Source organism: Rhineura floridana, chromosome 3 (genome assembly GCF_030035675.1).
Source record: "Rhineura floridana isolate rRhiFlo1 chromosome 3, rRhiFlo1.hap2, whole genome shotgun sequence".
Classification (NCBI taxonomy): Eukaryota; Metazoa; Chordata; class Lepidosauria; order Squamata; family Rhineuridae; genus Rhineura; species Rhineura floridana.
The window spans coordinates 219,467,528-219,490,795 of NC_084482.1; the positions used below are offsets into that span (position 1 = coordinate 219,467,528).

Here is a 23,268-nt window from a genome sequence, read left to right on the forward strand (position 1 = left end):
CCAGAAAGGGAACAGGTCTGCAACACACACACCCCTCCCGTCGCTGCTCTTTGAAGCAGCCCCCACAGCCCCATTCGACCCCCTGGCATCGGAAGCTGCAAGGAGCAGCGTGGGGCAGCTTGCAAAGGGCTCAGGCAGACTGTGCCTCCCTCTGAGGAAGAGGCACCTGCAGCCCCATTTAGGAGGCCCTCCTTGTCCCCCCATACACTGAATGACCCCTATGTTGCACCTACCTATTTATTTATTTATATCTCATTTTTCCTCCAAGTGGCACCCGTAACGTGGGGGCAAATGCACAAGCGCAGGCTCCCTTCATGCCAGTCCCAGCCCCACACCCTCCCCCCTTTTGAATGGAGACCCCCGTCTTCCTGTCCCCTTCTCTATTGTGCCCCCCTTTCTGATGAAGACTTCCTGCTGCCGGTGGGGGAAGGAGGGGAACTCGAGGGGGGTTGCATTTGCACCCCTCCCCAACAGACAGGAGGGAGAAACATTTTGGCAGTGGGGGGGGGCGGAAGCAGCTCTTGCCACTCAGTCCTCCGATGGGTTAAGGAAAAGAGTTCTGGTTCCCAGAGCGGCAGGAAGTCTTCATCACAGGGAGGGGGAAGAATATTGAAGGGGAAGTGAGTCTTCATTTATATTCCGGGTAATCAGGCCCAGAGAGGAGGAGGCTGGAGTGTGCAGAGGACAAAGAGGTGCAACGGGGGGGGGCGGCGGCGGCGGATTTGGTATTTTTGTGGGGGGGAGTGGGGAAAGGGGGGAAGAGCCCCACTCCCCCCTTTCCCTCTGGGGGTCCCTGGTGCATTCAGTCCATTTGCAAAGGGGGTCTGAAGTGCCGCGGGGTTTGCCTTGCAAGGCCCTCTTGGAAGCCAGAGCCCGGGCAAGGGGATGCAGCTCTGCAGGAGGGAACTTGGGGGGTGGCTGTGTGTTGGGGGGTTGGTGTCCTGTGTTGGTTTTGAGTGCCACAGGTGGAGAAGGGCAGCTGCCTTTGCAGTTCCTGGGCCTGATGGGACTGGTGGGGGGAGGGAAGAGAAGGAAGATTTGCTTTGTGGGAGGGGGAGGGGGTTGATGGAAGAGCCCCCCCTTCCCTCTGGGAATCCATAGAAAGTGGGGGGAGGCTGATCCACGCAGTCCAGCTGCAAAGTGTGGCCAATACTGTTTCCACTGAAGCTGCCCCCCCAACCCAAGTTTGTTTTTCCTAACAGCTAGAGTCATTGCTTAAGTAGCAGCATATCGTAATTGGTCCAGTGACAGTGTTGTTGCGATGACAAAGGGGTATGTACGTCAAACTGTATCTCACGCTGTGAGCTCCTTGAAGGAAGGCCTGGGTAAATATAGAGATATAGATGGGAGAGGTCATCAGGCGATTTGGAGTACAATGCCATCAATATGCCGATGACACTCAGCAATATCTCTCCCTACCACCTGATTGCAGGGAGGGAGTGCTCATCCTAAAACACTGCCTGGAGGCTGTGAAGGGCTGGATGTGGGCTAACAAACTGAAACTTAATCCAGACACGACGGAAGTACTTCTGGTCAAGGGAAAAACTGCACCAGGGATGGGGTTGCAACCTGTTCTGGATGGGGTTGCAGTCCCCTTGAAGGAGCAGGTCCGCAGTTTGGGAGTCCTCCTGGATCCTGCCCTGCTGCTTGAATATCAGGTGGCTGCGGTAGCCAGGAGTGCTTTTGGCCAACTCAAAATGGTTTACCAGTTGTGTCCGTTCCTGGAAGCAGTTGACTTGGCCACAGTGACACATGCATTGGTGACATTGAGGCTTGATTACTGTAACGCACTCTATGTGGGGCTGCCTTTGAAAATGGTTTGGAAATTGCAGTTGGTTCAAAATGCAGCAGCCAGAATGTTAACTAGAGCATAGTGTAGGGAGCATATTCCCCCTGTGCTTTTTCGACTCCACTGGCTCCCGATTAGTTTCTGGGCCCGATTAAAAGTGCTGGTTCTGACCTTTAAAGCCCTAAACGGCCTTGGACCAATGTACCTGAGGGACCACTTATGCCCATATGTACCTGCTCGGGATTTAAGATCATCTGCCTCTGGTCTCCTCTGCCTGCCTGGAGTGAAAGATGTTAAACTGACAGGCACGCGGGAGAGAGCTTTTTCAGCTGTGGCCCCCAAGCTTTGGAATACCCTACCCCAAGAAGTCCACTCTGCTCCCTCCCTGATGGTTTTCTGGAGACTTCTGAAAACGATTTTGTTCCGGAGAGCCTTTGGGAGGGACTGAAGGTAGAGTCTGAGACTGATTTTATGCCTTCTACGTTAAATTTCACCTTTGTAGTCCCCTTTAGTACCACTCCCTATATGTGTGTGTGTGTGTGTATAGTATTTTATGTATTTTAATTGTATTTTATGTATTTTAATTGTATTTTATGTATTTTAATTTGTTTTAATGTTTTTGTGATTTCATTTTTTACAATTTTATTATGTACGTGTTTGATTTTATTTTTGTAAGCCGTCCTGAGCGCCCTATTATAGGGTAGAAGGGTGGGATAGAAATATTGTAAATAAATAAATAAAATAAATATATAGATATATTCACTAATAGGCAAAAAACATGCCCATAGCCAACAGATATTTATATCAGGCTTCAAAAAGCAGGGAAACTGGGCAGGTATAGTGAATGCACTGGGGGGAGGAGACCTGGGTGGGCACTGGGGGGAGGAGACCTGGGTGGGCACTGGGTAGAGGGGAAGCCCCTTTCCAAAAGGAAAACATTGTGAACAGTATCATTGCTTTTCAGCCTTTTCCCCATCTTTTTATTCTACAGCAGGCACATGTAGCCTTCCACCCAAATTTAAACCAAAGTTGCCCCTGGCCACATCCACACCAGGCCTTTATTTCACTTTGGATGGCCATGACTTCTCCCAAAGAATCCTGGGAAGTGTAGTTAGTGAAGGGTGCTGAGAGTTACTAGGAGGCGCCCTGTTCCCCTCACAGACTTTCAGTCAGAGCGGCTGACTGTTGAACCATTCTGGCCACTGGAGCTCTGTCAGTGGAATAGCAGTCTCCTCTCAGCACCCTTCACAAACTACACTTCCCAGGATTCTCTGGGGGAAGCCATGCCTGTCTCACATGAAATCAAGGTTTGGTGTGGGTGTGGCCCCCTGAGTAGGCAAGCCCAGCAGCTGTGAGTCTGGCTTTTAGAACACTGACAGTTGGCCCTTACTAAGCTTGCCCGACACTGTCTTTCAGTTCAATGCAAAATGTCTTCAATTAATTAAAAATCAGCCAGGCATTTTTTTTAACTTTGAAACTGCAGAAGATGAAGGTCAGAGTATGGGGCAAGGTCAGTAATAGGATTACAGGTACCCTGTAAACATGGGTGATTTTTAATTAATTTCAACAGATTATGAGAACTCTAACAAAAATGTGCAATAGGTGTCTGGGTTTTTTCTCTCTCTTTTTACCCTTTGAACTCTTGATTCTCTCTGACTGTTTTGTGTAGTGCCATGGAAATTGGGAGGGTTGTTAAGCAAACATTTCTGAGTTCAGGACTATAAGTTTTGTAAGGTTCTGTTTGAAATGAGCTTATGGGAAGCATCAGATTGGCGTGGGGGTATTTTCAATTTAACATTGAGGAATGCGAAAAATCCATGCTAACTATAGTATACAACCGCTCTCATGGCGGTATTACATATATTTATATATATATAAAGGATACCCTCGCTCTTTCTCTGATTGGTGCACGAGAGCGACGTTGGTGTCGTCACTCCTTGGGAACGTCGCTTGAGTATGAGGAGATCTGAGGCAGTGGTTGAGTATCCTTTTCCATATTCTCCAATAGCTAAGGAAATCCTGATAAGCACAACCTTAAGACCTTTTTATTTCAGTTAGCTTTTGAATTGTAATGTGTGATCTACTGTATATTTCTTATAATGTTTTATAACTTGTTTGGTATGTTATACTGTACTATGTTGTTTTATTATGCTATTGTTTGCCGCTTAGAATTCCTTGGAACTGAAGCGGGATATAAACTTTTTAAATAAATAAATAAATAAACCTGCTATGGAACCCCCAGTTCACTGCATAGGATTCTGGCGATAGAGATGCCAACAGATCCAGAAGCATTGTCTAAAAGGGAGAACTTTTGGATATACTTTCTGGACACATTGGCACCACATGGCCTGAACCTGGAGGACAGTACCAGCATCGCTTAGCTTCTGCAAATGAAGCCCCTCTGAGCGTTCCATCCTCAAAGCTCTATAACTGCCACCTTGTAACAGCATTTGTATGTTAGCAGCTGATGAAGGTGGAAGCTGAAACGTTTTGTTAATACAATAAAAACCTCTGTTTTGTTAATTACATTCATATATTTTTAGGTGATTAACAGAATCCTTATAGGGATCCAGAGCAAACTTGAGTGAAGTTCTGTTTATTGCTTTCAAAACTCTCTCTCTCTCCCCCTGCATACAGTACGGCCCCACTCATGCAGCAGGTTAGATACCAGACCCCCGCCAAAAAGCGGATCAGCTATAGTGCGGGGATCTGGAACCTGACCGGCTGATCGTGATGGAGGAGAAGACGCTACAGCTGATCTCCCCCTCCTCCGGCAGCTCGAGCGCGGGAGTCTGATCGCTTCGAGGAGGAGAAGATCAGTTTGAGCGCGCTACATCTGATCTTCCCCTCCTCCGGCACGATCAGCTCCAGTGCGGGAGTCTGATCACGCCAGAAGAGGAGATAAGCTGTAGCGCACTACAGCTGATCTTCCCCTCCTCCGGCACGATCTGCTCCAGTGCGGGAGTCTGATCACGCCAGAAGAGGAGATGCGCTGTAGCACACTACAGCTGATCTTCCCCTCCTCCGGCAAGATCAGCAGGACCGCGGGGAGCTCCAGCCCCCCCTCCAGCTGAATGCTGCTCTGGCACCGTATTAGCGGAATGCTGAAAAGCAGGGCGCCGAGAAGCGGAGCTCTACTGTGTATATGTGTGTGTGTATATAATAGATAAAAATATAATAAGTAAATCAACTTATTATCTCAGTCGCTCAAGCTGCAACCCTATACAGTAGGTGAATTCACTGTTGAGCTTTCTACCATGTGTGCCACCTGCTCAACTCGGAGCAGCCTTCTGTAACCTGGTGCCCTCCAAGTATTGCTGGTCTTCAACACCCATCAGCCCCAGCCAGTATTGTCAAACTCAAGGGATGATGGGAGTTGTAGTCCACAACATCTAAAGCAGGTGTGAGGGCTTTGGCCCTGAAGATGTTGCCGAACTACAACTCCCATCTTCCCTGGCCATTGGCCGTGCTTCCTGGGTCTGATGGACATTGAACGTCTAAAGGTTCACTTGAATTATACAAGTGGATGGTACCAAACATGTGTCTTGCTTCTGCAAATAGTTCAACCCCTACTCCTTGCCCAGTAGGCTGAACCAGACTGAATGCAGAGCAGTATTCTTTTTCCCTGTTTCCCATGGCAAGACTTAGAGGCGTTTTGCATCCCCAGGGAGTTCTGAGTTGGAGTAATTTGACTGAACCCACCTCTTTTTTTCTTTTTTTTACAATGTGTGCAAAACCTATTTTTTTGCCAACTGTCAGGGACATAGCATGGAATTAATATCCGTGTTGATTAAGTTTTTAGTTACACGCATGATGAAAAGGGTTCAGTAACAAAGCCTGAAATGATTCACAAGTTTATTTATTTATTTATTAACTTTATTTATACCCCGCCGTTTTTCCAAATTGGAACTCACGGCGGCATCCAGATAAAAGACACATACAATTAAAAACCTATCAAAAATAAAAGCATATAATACATAAATGAGTAAGTATAAACAAATATAATCAAAAAATGAACTCTATAATAGCATTAAATTGTTTCTAATTGAACATATAGCGGCTACAAATCAGTTTGGTAGATAGATGCGTAACATTTTTATTTAATGGTACCAAAGAGCTCAAACATTATCAGCTAGACACCCATAATTTGGGATTTGCGGTTTCCATGGTACTTACATTTTATTCAATCTATAAAAGGTAAATCTTTGACTTTTGTTTTATGAGAAAGAATTCCAATAGACTGGTTGGAGGAGGGCCTCTGTGGTGGGCAGGAAGGAAAGGCTTTGGGGAAGCAGGAGATAAGGGGGGAGAGGGCTGGATGGGCCAAGGGTGACAATAGACACAAGAGGTGTCCAAGCATGGAGAAAAGTCTGGAAGAAACTGGGGAGGCCTCTGAGAGAGATTTGGGGCCTAACCTTTAATGCCCTGTGTAGATCGAGCATCCTGAAGGAAAGTGAGCCCCAAAGAAAACAACACAGGAAAGGAACATGCCATTTTTAAAATTAGATTGAGGCTGCTTATAATATTCAAACGCCTGGAACCCAAATAGCAAAAATAGAGATGGATTGATTCCATAAAGGAAGCCACAGAGCTGAACTTACAAGATCTGAACAGGGTGGTTCATGACAGATGCTCTTGGAGGTCGCTGATTCATAGGGTCGCCATAAGTCGTAATCGACTTGAAGGCACATAACACACACATACACTTCTTCAAGCATAGGCTATGAACTAAAACCTCAAACTTGCTGGAGGGTCAGGCTGATGGCGGCCTAGTTGCAGAGGTTTACTGGCCACTGGCGTTGCCATGGAGATGGCCTAGGCTGGATGCAAACACATCATTATGACTTCATGAATGATGTCACAAGCAGGATAAACTCCAGGTCTTAGCACAGGCTTAATCACTGCTAGAGGGAGAGAATATTGAAGGGGAAGTGGGGGAGCTTTCTTCATTCAAATTCTGGGCAAAGAAAGAATTAGGCCAAGAGAGGAGGAGGCTGGAGCGTGCAGAGGACAGAGAGGTGCAAGGGGGGGAGGATTTGGTATTTTTGTTGCGGGGGTGAGGGAAAAGGAGGGAAGAGCCCCACTCCCCCCTTTACCTCTGGGGGTCCCTGGTGCATGCAGTCCATTTGCAAAGCAGGGTCCGAAGTGCCACAGGGTTGGCCTTGCAAGGTCCTCTTGGAAGCCAGAACCCGGGCAAGGGGATGCAGCTTTGCAGGGGGGGACTTGGGGGTGGCTGTATGTTGGGGGGGTCGATGTCCTGCGTTGGTTTTGAGTGCCACAGGTGGAGGAGGGCAGCTGCCTTTGCAATTCCTGGGCCTGATAGGGGACTGCTTTTTGGGAGGGGGAGGGGGTTGATGGAAGAGCCCCCCTTCGCTCTGGGAATCCATAGAAACTTGGGCTGATCCACGCAGTCCAACTGCAAAGTGTGGCCAAAACTTTCCACTGCAGCTGCCCCCCTGACAAACCCCTTTTGCAGATCAGTCCAGACACCCCAGGGATGATGCGCAGCTCAGATAGGGGGAAAAGGGGGGGTGCCCAGAACTGGAGGAAGAGCCACTTTTGGATTTCTTAAACTGGAAGAAGAGGGTCTGGTCAGTTTCCCACCTGCCAGGCAAGGAAAAGGGAGAGATGGAGAGAGGAATCTGAAATTGACCAGGCTCCGAATGGGCTTCTAGAAGCTTTCAAGGCAGAGGATGGAGGAAGTGGGTGAATAAATGCCCCCTCCTCAGCTGGACTGGAGGGGAAGGGGCTTCTCCAGACATCCCCTTGAGAGTGTGTTGGAGGGGAAGATTGAAGCCCCCTTGGGGTGGATCCCAGCTGCTCTTGCAGGATTTGAGAGGTAGAACAATGGAACCAATTACCTAGGGAGGTGGTCGGCTCTCCAAGCTTTAAGTTGAATTCCTGCATCGAGTCCTGGTGTGACTTGATGGTATGTAGTATTGCTGAGCCAACTAACCCTCATCTTTGGGGAAGCAGGAGATGAGAGAGGGGGGGTCCAGGATGCTGGATGTGCCGAGGGTGGCAAAAGACACGAGGTGTCCAAGCATGGAGAAAAGTCTGGAAGAAACGGGGGAGGGTTCTGGGAGAGACTTGGGGCCTAACGTTTAAGGCCCTGTGTAGATCAAGCATTCTGAACGAAAGTGAGCCCGAAAGAAAACAACACAGGAAAGGAACATGCTATTTTTAAATTTAGATTGAGGCTGCTTATAATATTCAAACCCCTGGAACCGAAATATGCATGAAGGATGAAAACCCTCCCATCTCCTGTCTCTCCTGCAGGCCCTTGAGAGCTGCTCTCTACGTGGGAGTCCCAGAGCTGGCCTAGTTTACGCCTCCCTCTCAGGCAGCGCCATGGCCTCAGAGGCACCGTCCGGATTGTCTCTTCTCTGGGATAGAGTGGAAAGAGCGGCCGGGCAGCAACATCAGGTAAGGGAAGGCTCATTGGGGGAAGACAGAGGGGGCAGCATGGCTGCGTCTCCCTGTGCGTGGTGGGGAGGGCTCTGGGAGAAGACTACTTCTGAGGCTGCACAAGGAGAGCCTGCTGGATCAGGCCAATAGCCCGTCTCTTCCAGCACCCGGTTATGTTATGGTTTATATCTAGGCCACCTTTTGGGCAAAAAGGCCCCCAAGGCAGCTAACACAGAAATGGAAAAACACAAATACAAATAAAAACAATACAATTTTCAAACATTCAACCCAACAAAACCTTATCGTTTCTAAAAAGCAACAACAGCTAACAACCAAAAGCATCCATCTTCCTGGGAAAGGACAGTCCCCAGAAAAATGTCACTAAGAGCGGAGGAGCGGGGGCAAGGGAAGTGGACAAGCATGCCGCTTGATGGTCCCAGTCCAGTCCACCCGGTTCTTGCAGTGGCCGACCAGATGCCTATGGGGAGTCTGCAAGCAGGACCTGAACACACGAGCACTCGCCCCACTTGTGGTTTGGCGGCATGTGTCTGGCAGAACTCGCGTGTACACATGTGACTCCTAAAATACACTCTTAAGACAGGTGGGATCTTTTTCGAGAGTCAATCGAGTGCTGCCCTGAAATTGTATGAGAGCAGTCTAAAATCCAGAAATACTCACCCCCCACAAAAGCTAAATAAAGAGTAACTATGCTAAGGAAATGCAAAGAGAAGGAGGGTGGAGCAGGTCCAATGGTGTGAAACCGTTTCTGGTTTTAAACTCATATCATGAAACGAGAGTGGGGTCAGTAAGGGAGTAATCCGAGCATGCCCCACTGGTCAGGCTGTTAGTCCAATATGAACCAAAGTGTAGCTGCCACAGTCCTGCTATTTTACAATATCCTCCATGAATTCCCAGCATACTGCCTCTGACAGTGGAGGCAGAGCAGAGCAATTGTAGCCAGTAGCCATTGATAGCCTTATCCTCCATGAATTCATTCAATTCTCTTTTAAAGCCATTCAATTGTCAGCCATCACTGCAAGATCTCAGTGACTGAGGTATGGGGCTGATCACTCAATAAATGCCCACATTCAACTACCCTGCTACCCTGTCCCCTTTCAAACTGGGAGTATGGCACATATTGTAGAAATTCCCTTTCCCTCTTCTTCTAGGGTCTGTTGACTTTCCAGGCTCTCTTGACCTTTGAGGAGGTGGCCGTGTATTTCACGGAGGAGGAATGGGCCCTGCTGGATCCTGGCCAAAGAGCTCTGCACCGGGAAGTCATGCAGGAGAATTACGAGATGGTGGCCTCTCTCGGTAGGGACACTCTTTCGTCTTTGACTGATGAATGCTGAAGATAGGGATTTAGTACTTGTGCCATTTGCCACTGCACTGCAGGGATGCTGTAATGAAACTGGGTGTCTGGGCCCTCGATGTCTGGGGAGGGATCGCAGCCCAAGAGGAGAGCACTTGTTTTGCGCACAGAAGGTCTTAGGTCCAGTCCCTGGCAGCTCCAAGTGGAGGCGGGAAATGATCAGCTAGGAGGTGGTGAGAAAGGTCTTTCTCTGCCTGAGACCCACTCTTAATTGTAGTAGTCAAGGTTGGCCTAGATGGACAAATCCTCTGACCTGGTATAATGCAGCTTCCTCTGTTTTGGGGGTTTTTTGATCATCCATCCCTCTGAACATCCGCTGCCCCAAGACCAAAAGACTTACCTTGGAGCAGGAAAAGAAGAAGGCAGGTGTTCCCAAGCCCTAATGGAGCATCTTCGGAACCCCCACCAGGTAATCGACACTCTGTGACTTGCAGTCTAAACCCCCAATTGGAAGAGATGCTCCCCTGGAGCCTGGGACACCCACCGCCTTCCTTCCTCTGCCCAAAGCTTTCGTCTTTGAAGCAGGAAGAGGCAGTAATTGCAGTTGGAAGAGTCAAGGTGGGCGCAGCTGTGCTTGCATCAGGCTGTGCCCAGAGCTGTGCCCACCTGGATCTTGCCCGTATGCAGTGGAGTCGGGGCCTAGGCTCGCCGGGAAATCAAGGAGGGAGGCACCACGAAAAGAGGGGAAACCCTCAAAGGCCTAGGCAGCAAACAGCCAAAAGGAAAAACAGAAGTGCTTTTATTGCTGCCCGACGCGATTCGGGTGACAGAGACCCTTTATCAAGGGCAATCTGTGAAGGCATACACATAAGCAGCATTAACATCAATTTTCAAACATTCTGTACATAATAATACATTTATACATTAATATGTTAAAAACAGTTCCGTAATCTGCTGAACACTGGCTACAGAAGCTCTAATCAATAAGGGAAAAGGGACCACTGGGATGGAACATAATGCAAACTTAACACTTCACTTAAAAACTTCACTTGTGAACACATGACCCCAAAATAGAAGATCCTAACAGGACTTCTCTCCCCAAAATGAACCTGAACCAAGCAAAAAGAGAGAGAAATGCAAAGGTAAAATGTGTAATACATTTAACACGCTGTTATCTAATCACTGTCTCAAACTAAATGTGTTGAATGAGACTGGCTCTAGGGGAAGGAAAAATCAAAAGCAAAGCAACTAAAATTAATTGGAATTGGGAAGGAAGCTAAAGGCAAATATGAATGTGAATAGACATACAGCCAATATTCTTTCACGGCTGTCTCTGATTCAAAGGCACCAAAAGCAGTAACAGGGATCAGCATACCTAGTGCAAGTACCACGCAGCTGTCTCGGTGGTATACAGACCAATGGCGCTGCCGCACCTCACACCAGTCTCTGCTCAGGTTGCCGTGAATTGGCATCCGCTGTTGTTATTGCTAGGAATATGGGGATCAGACCTTGCAAGGATCCCTTCCATGCCCTAGGTGCTATCATGTGGGGCAAAGCTCCCCCTTATGAAATTTCCTTTCTCTCCTCTCCCATCTAACATATATAATATAATAAAAACCTCTGTTTGGTTAATCACAATTACGTTTATATATATATAACCGTAATTGTGATTAACCAAACAGAGGTTTTTATTATATTAACAAAACGTTTCGGCTTCTGCCTTCATCAGCTGCCAACATACGAATGCTGTTACCAAGGTTGCAGTTATAGAGCTTTGGGGATGGAACGCTCAGAGGGGCTTCATTTGCAGAAGCTAAGCTATGCTGGTACTGCCCTCCAGGTTCAGGCCATGTGGTGCCAATGTGTCCAGAGAGTAAATCCAAAAGTTCTCCCTTTTGGTCAATGCTGCTGGATCTGCTGGCATCTCTATCGCTGTAATGGAAAAGTCCAACAGGCTGTGACCTTCGATGTTAAAATGCTTTGCAAATGGTTGCTCCACTTTTTTTGTCAAAATTGCTGACTTGTGGTTCCTGAAGCGCGTGCGTAGGTCAGTTGTGGTCTTTCCTACGTATTGGATATGACATCCTGGTCTTTTGCACTCGATGATGTAAACTATATTGCAGGACCTGCAGCTGATGTTCTGTTTGATGTAATATGTCCTGCCTGTCCTAGTGCTTGTAAAAGTGGCTGTCTCCCTGAGGTACACACAGGTGATACAGCGTTTGGAGTGACAAGGATGAGACCCTGGATTGGTGATAGGTGGCTTAAGCACAGCTCTCACCAACAGTCTGCGCAAATTAGGAGGTTGGCGAAATGCTATAACAGGAGGCCTGCTGATGGCTCTGGTAAGATGTTCAGAATTTGCCAGCAATGGGTAGCTCTCCCTGATTGCTCGGTGATAGTTAGGAGATGCTGAATGGAAATCTACCACAAATGGAATCCATTGCTCTCTGCTCTTTGACACCTCAGTACGATGGAGGAGGTTTTCTCTGGACAGAATGGAGGCTCGCTGGATGTTGCAATTCATAATATGTGGAGAATATCCTCTTCGAAGAAGGTGTTCTTTAAGTTCACTGATCCTTCTCTGGTATTTATCTTCAGTGTTGCAAATAAGTTTGATTTTCAGAACTAAGCTATACACAATGTTCTTTATATGCCTAGGATGGCAGGATTTCCAGTTTAAATAGGTGTGGGCATCAGTGGGTTTGCTGTAGAGATCAGTGGCTATTTTGTTGTTTTCAATGGTAAGAAGGACATCCAGAAAAGGGATGTGCGGATTGTCATTTGTACTATTAAATGTAAACTTAATAGAGGGACGGATAGAGTTGATGTAATTTTTAAATTGTTCCAAACTCTCTTTACCATTCGTCCAGACCATAAAGATGCCATCAGTGTATTGCCACCATATAAGTGGTTTGTTGATGGCCTTTTTGAGGATCTCTTGTTCCACTTTACCCATAAAGAGATTTGCATATGATGGAGCCATGCGAGTCCCCATAGCTGTCCCTTGCAGTTGCAGGTAGTGTTCTCCATTGAATGTAGAGTTGTTACAAGTCAGGACTAGCGTAGCTAAAGTTGTGAGAACCTCTGTTGGAGGACTGTTCATATCTCTGGTGTTAAGGAACTCATTTAAAGCCTGAATCCCATCATTATGTGGTATATTGGTGTAAAGAGATGTGACATCTAAAGTAGCTAGCATAGTATTGTTGTGGAATTGATACTGCTTGTTTAAAGACTCAATTTTAAGCAAGAAGTCCTTGGTGTCTTTGATATACGATGGGAGGTTTTGCACCATGTTTTGTAAATTTAAGTCAATGTACAGAGAAATCCTTTCAGTAGCTGTGTTGTTACCTGAGACAATTGGGCGACCAGGATTGTTGGCTTTGTGGATTTTAGGCAGCATGTAAAACCGTCCAGGGGTGGGATTTGGATTAACAAGGATATAATATATATATATATATATACACACACACAGTAGGGCCCTGCTTACCGGCGCTTCACTTACCGGCGTTCCGCTAATGCAGCGCCATTTTTGTGTGACGCGCCCCATTATACTCAATGGGGTTCCGCTTTACAGTGATTTCCGCTTTACGGCGTGGGTCTGGAACGGAACCTGCCGTATAAGCGGGGCCCGCCTGTATATATATTGGTTGATTGATTTCTGGTACTGTGACTGAGTATTTTTTTGCAAACTTAAGATACCTACGCCCTGATGGTGTCGATGGGAGCATTTTCAGCTGCATAAATATGTTGAAATGGCTTCAATCTTAATTGCCATGAAATAGATTTCCCCCAGAATTGCCCATTTGAAGTGCAGCCCTGACTTGCTTACTGGGGAAGGAGGAGGGACAGCTCCCAGGATGATTTTTGCTTTCGGTGTGATAAAATGATACAGCCCAAATGAAAACAGCTGGCTTTACAAGGTTCCAAAATGTCATCCCGACCAGGCATGTCAAGATGAGTTTTATGTCCAGTGAACGCACATTCGCAAGTACAAGACTGACTCTGCTGTTTCCACGTGGTCTTATTCTATTCATGGAGTGCAGCACTTAGCAGATCAAACTTATACCCCTTCTTAGCTTTAAAAGGCTCTGTTTACAAGGACTGAATATTTTCTGATCAAGAGTAACTAGTTTTCTCTCTTTCCTTGACAGAATTGGACCTCAATTCCTGTTGGGAAGAAAGAAAAGTCCTGTTTACCCAGGACCAGAAAGAAGAGGAGGCATCAGCAGGTAGGTGCTTGGCTGTGTTGGGGGTCCTTTTTGGATTCTTCCATTCCATTCTGACACATTAACCCATCAGTGTGCACGTTTTCCTAGAGGACATCTTAGATGGCTTTAAGAACATAAGAAGAGGTTGCTGGATCAGGCCAGTGGGCCATCTCGTCAAGCATCCTGTCCTCCCAGTGGCCAAGCAGATGCCTATGAGAACCGAGAAGCATACTGCCCTCAACTAGATTCCAGAATGTCTGTTTTATTTCCTTTCATGTGATTTTAATACTGTTGATTTATTGGCTTTTGCTTGTATTGGTTACTTTGCCTTTTACCTGCACAACCCTTAGAGCAGGGCTTTGCAAGTCTCCCCCACTTCCCCGTCCAGTCCCCAATGTGGGAGGTTTTAAAAAAGAACACAGTGAGCCTGACAAAGGGAAGCCTATGAGAAGGGGGCAAGCAGGACACGAGTGCAAATTGCGAGCATGGTAAAGCTGCAAATCACTAGTTGAAAGCAGCCTTCTCCATTAAATGAGTGGCTTTTAAAGGTGGGGCGGAGGCTGCTTTTGGAAGGATCAACTGACCACAGGAGAAATCCCTCTTCCCATAAGGCAGCTGGTTGAAAAAGCAACAAACAGGAGCAAATAGGCATACAAGAAATTCTTTTTGGCAAGAGGAATTTCAGAATTTGAACGGTGCTGTGGGGGCTGCTTCAAAGAGCAGCGCTAGGAGGGAGGCTCCTCCCCCTCCATTCAGTGGTAACTGAGCAAGGCCCCTTCAGCTCATAGGTGGGTGGGAGCACGCCTCGCTCCAGCAAAGGAGCAATCAGGAGCCCACTTTGAACTCTTGGTGGGGTGAGCAGGTTGGTGTGGCTTCACGAAAACATCTTGGCGGGCCAGAGGGGGAGCCCTGAGTGGCCAAGACTGGCCCACCGGCCAGAGGTTCCCAACCCATGGCTTAGAGAATTTAAAAACACTAACCAATTTATAAACACTTTTAAATGAATAAAACCAGGAGATCATAGCCATTGTAGTTAGCAGGCATTGATAGCCATATCTTCTCTGAATTCCCACATTTGCTGTGTGAAGTACTTTCTTTTGTCTGTCCTAAATTCAGCTTCCTTGGATGTCGTGAGGTCTAGTGTTAGGAGAGAGTAAGAAAAACTCATCTGTACCCACTTTTTCCACACCACACATAAATTTATAAACCTCATCATATCCCCCTTTATCCACATTTTCTCTAAGCTAAATGGCCCCAACTGTGGGGTTTCTTCAACCCCTTGTTTATTCTGATTGTGCTTTTCTGAGCCATGTATTTCTGAGGTGCGGTTAGCAGAACTGTACACAGTCTTCCTAGTGTGGTTGCATTATAGATGTCTATGATGATACTGACTTTTGCAATAGTGATAGCGAGAGATGAGGTTCTAGGCCTAATAGACAAAATTAAAAAAAGACGAGATGCTGGGTCTCAGTGGCATCCACCTGAGAGTTCTCAAAAATCTCAAATGTGAAATTACTGATCTTCTAGCAAAAATAGAGATGGATTGATTCCATAAAGGAAGCCACAAACCTGAACTTACAAGATCTGAACAGGGTCGTTCATGACAGATGCTCTTGGAGGTCACTGATTCATAGGGTCGCCGTAAGTCGAAAATGACTTGAAGGCATATAACAACCTAACTAGCAAAAGTATGTAACTTCTCCTTACATTGAGGACTGGAAAGTGGCTGTGGTAATACCAATCTTTGAAAAAGTATTCGGGGACATCGTATTAGTTCCCCTCTATTCCATACTGATTAGGCCTCATCTCGAGTTGGATGCAGACAAAGTGGAACGGGTTCAGAGAAGGGCAACAGGGAAGATTAGGGGCCTGGGAACAAAGTCCTATGAGGAGGGACTGAAAGATCTGGGCATGTTTAGCTTTGAGAAGAAAAGACTGAGGAGCGATACGATAGTACTTTCCAAGTATTTGAAAGGCTGCCACACAGAGGAGATTCAGCATCTCTTCTCAATCATCGCAGAGTGCAGGACACGGAATAATGGGCTCAAGTTACAGCAAGCCAGATTTCAACTGAACATCATGAAAAGCTTCCTAACTGTTAGAGAGGTAGAACAACAGAACCAATTACCTAGGCAGATGGTGGGCTCTCCAACACTGGAGTCATTCAAGAGATAGCTGGAAAGCCACCTGTTAGGTATGCTTTAAGTTGAATTCCTGCATCGAGTCCTGGTGTGACTCGGTATGTAGTATTGCTCAGCCAAGAAACCCACATCTTATAACTGTGTGTTTGGTTTCTTTTTCCTTGGTGTAGAACTTTGCACTTATCTCTGCAACATTTCATTCCCTCTCTCATAACACTAGAACTTGTGGACATCCAGTGAAGCTGAACAGTGGAAAATTAAGAAGAGACAAATCTTGCTCATGCAGCACATCCTTCAACTGTGGAATTCACTCCCCCAAGAGGCAGAGATGGCCAACAAATTGATTGGCTTTATAAGAGGATTAGACAAATAAATGGTGGATAGGGCTATCAGTGGCTACTAGTCATGATGTAGCAGCCAATGGCTCTAGCAGTGCTTTGCCTCCATGGTCAGTGGCGCTATGCTTCTGAATACAAGTTGCTGGAAGCTGCAGGAGGGGAGAGTGCTCTTGCACTCATGTCCTGCTGGTAAGCTTCCCATGGACATCTGATTGGCCACTGTGAAAACAGGATCCTGGACTAGATGGGCCATTGGCCTGATCCAGCAGGAGCTTCTCTGATTCTTCATGACTAGATAATTTGGGTTCAGAACTAACTAGCTTGTCATTTTCTCGTAAAGGAATTTCAAAACCGGAGTTCATCTGTTGGCTGGAAGTACAGTATCCAGTTGGATCGGGCTGTGATGAAGGGTCAATATCAGCAGGTACCTTGGGAAAAGTTTTAATGGGAACAAAAGGACAATGCAAAATCTGTGGCTTAATTCAAAGGTTGCCGGTGAAATATATACCATGCTGTGTTTGAACTGGTAAGGAATTGCCCCTACAGTGCAGACCATCATCTCAGACTTGTGTAATGTGCCCCTTGGGCCAGCTTTGCCTTAGTTCAGAGATAGAGCACATGAGTTCTATGGAGAAGGTGCTAGGCTTAGTCCCTGGAATCTTCAGGGACAGCTTAATATTCAGCGCTGAGCGAGAGGGACCAGTGGTCTCCTTCAGTATAAGGCAACTGCTTATGTTCCTGTATTTCTAAAGACTACGTCTTCTGACTGCAGCCAAATTCATAGGAACCACTGAGCAATGATCTGTGCCATGTTTGCTTCTTGACAGCCTTGCTGCACTTTTACCCTTCACCCTGCTTCTTATTGCATATTCTTTTCTAAATGTATACCACAGTTGTGTTGCAGTAGGAGGAAAAACCAGACACATCTGGACATAAGAACATAAGAAGAGCCTGCTGGATCAGGCCAGTGGCCCATCTAGTCCAGCATCCTGTTCTCACAGTGGCCAACCAGGTGCCTGGGGAAAGCCCTCAAGCAGGACCCTAGTGCAAGAACCACATGGCACAGATCATAGTAACCACTGAGCAATGATCTGTGCCATGGTTGCTTTTTGACAGTCCTGCTGCACTTCTTTCCCCCTCACCCTGTGTCTTATCGCACATTCTTTTCTAAATGTATACCACAGTTATATCGAGATTGTAGAATGTTTGGGTAACCTTCCACAGTTGGAAAGTGGGAGAATTGTGGAGATGCAAAAATCAAGATGCGTTTAAGTGAAGGTGATCCGTGTTGAGATTCTTTGTTTTGCCGTGACATTCCAACTTGACTTTTTTGTTCCTCCTTCCCTTCAACAGATGTTGGGGAGAAGAATGAGAATGATAGGGAACCACAGATGGTGTCATCAGCAATAGCCGAGTGCGAAGCACAGAAAGAGTTCTTTGGAAATCACAACGGACCAAACAAGCATCAAAAAAACCTAAAAGAGGAGAAACCATTTCAATGCATGGAGTGTGAAAAGAGCTTCTGTGCGAGGAGTAGATTAACTGCACATCAAAGAACACACACAGGGGAGAAACCGTTTCCATGCATGGAGTGTGGAAAGAGTTTCAGTACGAGGAGTAATCTAACCATTCATCAAAGAATACACACAGGGGAGAAACCATATAAATGCACACAATGTGGGAAGAGCTTCACTCAGAGCTGTCATGTTACTTCACATCAAAGAATGCACACAGGGGAGAAACCATATAAATGCAGAGAGTGTGGGAAGAGCTTCAGTCAGAGCAGTAGCCTTTCGGTACATCACAGAACCCACACAGGGCAGAAACCGTGTAAATGCACAATATGTGGAAAGGGCTTTGGTAGTAACAGTAAACTGACTGTACATCACAGAATACACTCTGGGGAGAAGCCTTTTAAATGCATGGAGTGTGGAAAGAGCTTCAGTAAGAAAACTCGCCTTTCATTACATGAAAGAATCCATACACAGGAGAAACCATTTAAATGCACACAATGTGGGAAGAGCTTCAGTCAGAGCAGTTATGTTACTTCACATCAAAGAATGCACACAGGGGAGAAACCATATAAATGCAGGGAGTGTGGAAAGAGCTTTAGTCGGGCCAGTCACCTTTCTGTACATCATAGAACCCACACAGGGGAGAAACCATTTAAATGCACGATATGTGGAAAGGGCTTTGGTAGTAACAGTGAACTGAGTTTACATCACAGAATACACACTGGGGAGAAGCCTTTTAAATGCATGGAGTGTGGAAAGAGCTTCAGTCAGAGCAGTAGCCTTTCTGTACATCACAGAACCCACACAGGGGAGAAACCGTGTAAATGTGTGATATGTGGAAAGGGCTTTAGTAACAATAGTAAACTGATATTACATCACAGGACACACACTGGAGAGAAGCCTTTTAAATGCATGGAGTGTGGAAAGAGCTTCAGTCGGAAAACTCACCTTTCTGTACATGAAAGAATTCACACACAGGAGAAACCATTTAAATGCGTGGAGTGTGGGAAGAGCTTCAGTCGGAAAACTCACCTTTCTGTACATGAAAGAATCCATACACAGGAGAAACCATTTAAATGCGTGGAGTGTGGGAAGAGCTTCAGTGTGAGCAGTAATCGTAATTCACATTACAGAATACACACAGGAGAGAAACCATATAAATGCAAGGAGTGTGATAAAACCTTCAATCAGAGCACTCACTTTACATGAAAGAATCCACACAAGGGAGAAACTATATGAATGCAGGGAGTGTGGAAAGAGCTTTGGAGTGAGTATATTCTCTGCCTCCGTTCCATCTTCTGAATCAGGATATGCTGTGCAGGTAATGGACAGATGTCTGGAGGCAGTGATGGGCTGGATGGAGGCCAACAAACTGAGGGTGAATTCTAAGACAGAAATGCTGTAGGTGGGAGGTTCCCTGTACCTGTATTGGATTTAAAAATATATAAGGTATGAGGTACGTGTTTTGTTTTGTTTTGATTGTTGGTGTTTTTGAGATATATGGGAGGTGAACAATCTTTGGAAATAAACAAATGATAATCCCAGTGGCGACACTAGGGGGGTGCGTGGGGTGCGGACCACACCAGGTGACATCTTCAGAGGGGGGTGACTCTCAGCTTTAATTTTAAAAAAAATAAGTTTCTAGGTGGTCTGGTTCTCGAGATATGCATAAAAATGTCAGCCGCCACCCAGTGGCGTCACTATGGGGTAGCGGGGGGTGCGGACCACACCAGGTGACACCATCAGAGGGGGGTGATTCTCAGCTTTAATTAAAAAATTAAGTTTCTAGGTGGTCCAGTTCTCGAGATATACATAAAAACATCAGCCACCCCAGTTAAACCTTTTTTTAAACTACTGTATAGCACTTTGTAGCTTTAACCCCGCCCATTCAGGATTGCAGCCAATCAGCGAAGTGTTTGTTTGACCTGTGGCAGTGTCTAGTAAACCTCATTGCAAGGCCAGAAAATGGTGGTCCCCCCCCCCGTTTATGTGAAAATATATACATTTATATATTATATATAAATATATACAAGTATATACATTTCAGTTTTTTCCCCTCTTGCATGTAGGAGTCAGATCCTGGGCAGTGTTTTGAAAACCTTCCCAATACTTGCTTTTGTGGGGGTAAAAGCATTGCTAATCCCATATGTCCAGAGTAAATCCCATTGAATTCAATAGGATTTACTTTTGAGTAGACAAGGTTATGAATGTGCTGAAAATCAATGGGCCTTTGGAGTGAATGTAAAAAAGAATTGTGTTTGTGTTGTCTTTCTGTTCCCCTCCCCTCCAGTCCTATTTTAAAGCAAGTAGGCAGGGCTTACTTAGGTATTACAGTTTTTATTCTGTAGGAAACTAATACTGATTTTTAAAAAACTAATACTGATTTTTCTGCAATGACCAACTGGTTTGACAATAAACTATTATATGGGCTGTATATATTTATACATCTGCAGTGTGTATGTGTGTGTAGTCTTTCCAACAACCCTGTGAGGTAGGGTTGGAAACCAAGGCAGCTCACAACAAGAAATAAAGCCATTTAAAATCCAATAACCATAAAGCAAGAATAAACAGTTGGAAAACAGCCTAAAGAGGCATGATTCTGAATTTTGGGTTGGGTGAATGAAGTTTATTTTATTATTTGATTTATATCCCGCCCTTCCTCCCAGTAGGAGCCCAGGGCGGCAAACAAAAGCACTAAAAGCACTTTAAAACATCATAAAAACAGACTTTAAAATATATTTAAACATCTTTGAAAATATTTTTTAAAAGCTTTAAAAAACATCTTTAAAAAAAAGGCTTAAAAACATATTAAAAAGCAATTCCAACACAGACTCAGATTTGGATATGGTCTCAACTTAAAAGAACAAGTTCCTTATCACTTGAGGCTGTAGTTCTCTGCACACTTCCCAGTTTGAGTAAGCCCTATTGAATATATTGGGATTTGCTTCTGAGTAAACAAACATCGGATTGCACTATAAATATATTTACAGATTGTGTAATTCATAAACATTTGATAGTCATGTTTATATAAATATTTCTTCATACTGTGTCCCAATAAGTATTTGATTTCACACTATGGTTGTAGCTGATAGTTTCCTCTACATTTTAAGTGTGCCCTTCTTCCTGGGGGTGGTCATGGTTCTCCCTTGTTTTCATCCTGAGGGGAGGATAGGCTGAGAGATGGTGAGTAGCACATTTAAGGTCTCTTCACCTCCCCCCCTTTTTTATTTGTATTTATTTTATATTTCTCCAATGTCTTTCCCTGGCTGTTTTTATGTATTTTAAATATTTTTAGATTAAATAAACAGGAAATCATAATTGTGAACCTCCCTAAAAGCAATTTACCTATCTTTATGTTTTGGCAAAGTGATGGTGTGAAGGCATGCTGGTAGAACAAGAGACCATGTTTGAGGCATGTTATAAGGTGTTTGAGGACTTTGTCACACATTACTTTTTGAGACCTGTAGATTCATGTTGGAAAGAACACATTCACGTATTGAATGGTGGCTTGGGTGCTGTTTCTTCAGTCTACACTGCATGCGTAGGGAAGGTGATACATCATCTGGCAGCTAGCTTCATAACGTGAGAATGAAAAACATTTGGATCACCATTCACTTGTTTACGTTTCTCACTATTGAGACCACTTCATATATTACATTTTCATACACAAAAATTTAATCTTTGTATAGGAGTATTTTGTAAAATGTGAAGGACAGTGGCTGCCCAGTCAGTATAACCAGTGTGCAAGATCTACTCAGCCACTGTAATTGCCTTTTTGTTTTGAGTGCCCTTTTGTCTGGGTCTTGGTTCAGGTGTGTATCCAACTTTGATGTGCTTATGGAAGGGGTGTGCAAGTAGTTCCCCCCCAAGTGTGGAGGCTTGGTCAAACATTGTGTTATGGAAAACCAAAGTCTGTGTGAAAGTACATATTTGGGAATGCCATCAGTGTAATCCTAAACACACTTAATAAATAATATCGAACTTGCACATCACAAAATATATTACGGTCATGTCCATAAGCACCAGGAGGGTAGTCGCCCAGGGGATCTTAGTCCCTCTGCTATTTTGGGAGCAGGGTCCCTATGTCTCCAAGCATCCTACAGTCAGCATGAAAAGGGAGTGTGTTAGTCACTGAGAAGAGTCTTCTAATAGGCTTCCTTGCCTTTCCTGCTGATTGGAGCCAATCAGAGTGAAAGGAGGTGAGTCAGCCACTAAGAAGACTCTTCTCAGTTGCTAACGCTCTCCACTTACATGCTGATTGGCTCCTAGAGATGTTTGTTGTTGTGAGAGAATGCATTAACAAAGATCTCATTCTTAATCCAGGAGTAAAAAAGGGTGTATGTGGCTGCAACTATCATGAAGGGACTCTGCACTTCTGAATTTTCTACTAAACAACTGATAAATACCTATGTAACTTTGTGTCTGGAGACTTATTAGTAAGAATCACTTTCCATAACTGTAAGGAGGTATGTCCACACGCATGCATCCCAGGCACCTAAATGAGGGGTGAGAGCAGCATAGGGACATAAGCAGATGTCTTATACCAGGGATTCCCAAACTTTTCTTCTACATAGACCACTTGAAAATTGCTGAGGGTCTGAAAGTATCTGAAAATTTACTATGGGCATATGCAAGATAATTAACTCCCATTAGTGATAAGAGCAAGAATTTGGGCTGTGCATATGATATTGTAATTTAAAGGTGTAATTTTAATTTTGCTAGTTGTTTATGTCACTACTATTGCCATTACATTCAGTGATATACGGGAATTACGATTTACGAGTAACATTAGTACAAAAAACATTACTAAGGATTCTGTATGGTCTGGTACAGGAGGAGGTCCATGGGGGTGACACCATGAGTTACCGCACCGGGTGACACCAACCCTAGTGACGCCACTGAATAATCCTTGTATGTGATGGCTAGTTTACCAGGTGCTTCCATATCCTATATCCTTTAAATATTGATTGTATTCATTTCCCTTTTTAAAACTTGACTTTAAATGTTGATTTGTATTGACAATTTTAATCTTTGGTTTTTTAAAAAAACTTCAGGAATATCCAGATTTCGTTAAATAATAAATGAAGTAAATAAACAGTTGGTTTCACTTGATTATGGTATTCTGTGGGTTTTTATGTATAACATGGTTTTGATATTCCTTTGACATTTTTTGTGTGAGCTATGCTAACATCTTTCAGAAACTGAACTGCATTCACTGGTCTTCTGCTGATGTATTTTCAGTACGTTCTTCTATGCTGATTTCACCCCCCAGGTGTATCTGGTCACGACCTTCTTTCCTTGTCGGGCACATGAAGGTCTTCGCTTTCAACTGGTACTCATAGCAGGAAGGGAGTGAGAATTGGGTCTTGACAGCAATTGCTTAGTAAAACTTCATTCTCCATGCAACGGAGGGGCCTTTTGGGAAGGCAGCAGGGTTGGGTGAATTCTCTCCTTAATATCTTGGGGAGCCACTGTTTGTCAGGATAAGCAGTCCTGGACCAGATATATCAACGGTCTGGTTCACTAGAAGGTAAATGTAGATGTGCACAATCTTG

General features: G+C 45.0%; 1 protein-coding gene across 6 annotated transcripts; it reads left to right on the forward strand.

Annotated features, from left to right (window-relative positions):
* The first annotated feature begins 575 nt into the window (after positions 1 to 575).
* On the forward strand, positions 576 to 22,805 carry LOC133381664 (zinc finger protein 665-like). Of its 6 annotated transcripts, none has more exons than XM_061621028.1 (6): positions 576 to 620; positions 8,069 to 8,215; positions 9,367 to 9,511; positions 13,664 to 13,741; positions 16,540 to 16,623; positions 17,553 to 22,805. In XM_061621028.1, the coding sequence occupies exons 2-6, from the start codon at positions 8,141 to 8,143 to the stop codon at positions 18,920 to 18,922; spliced, it is 1,752 nt and encodes a 583-aa protein (XP_061477012.1). In that variant the 5' UTR covers positions 576 to 620; positions 8,069 to 8,140; the 3' UTR covers positions 18,923 to 22,805. The 6 variants fall into 6 exon arrangements, with proteins under 6 accessions (XP_061477012.1, XP_061477009.1, XP_061477010.1 ...); XM_061621025.1 differs by lacking the exon at positions 576 to 620 and adding an exon at positions 630 to 692; XM_061621024.1 differs by lacking the exon at positions 576 to 620 and adding an exon at positions 1,030 to 2,239.
* The last annotated feature ends 463 nt before the right edge of the window (positions 22,806 to 23,268 follow it).

Excerpts from the sequence above, each read along its gene's own strand:
- LOC133381664 (XM_061621028.1), top strand. The coding sequence starts at position 8,141 with ATGGCCTCAGAGGCACCGTCCGGATTGTCTCTTCTCTGGGATAGAGTG. Across the intron at positions 9,512-13,663 it reads CGAGATGGTGGCCTCTCTCG|AATTGGACCTCAATTCCTGT; the intron begins GTAGGGACACTC and ends TTTCCTTGACAG. Across the intron at positions 13,742-16,539 it reads AGAAGAGGAGGCATCAGCAG|GAATTTCAAAACCGGAGTTC; the intron begins GTAGGTGCTTGG and ends TTTCTCGTAAAG.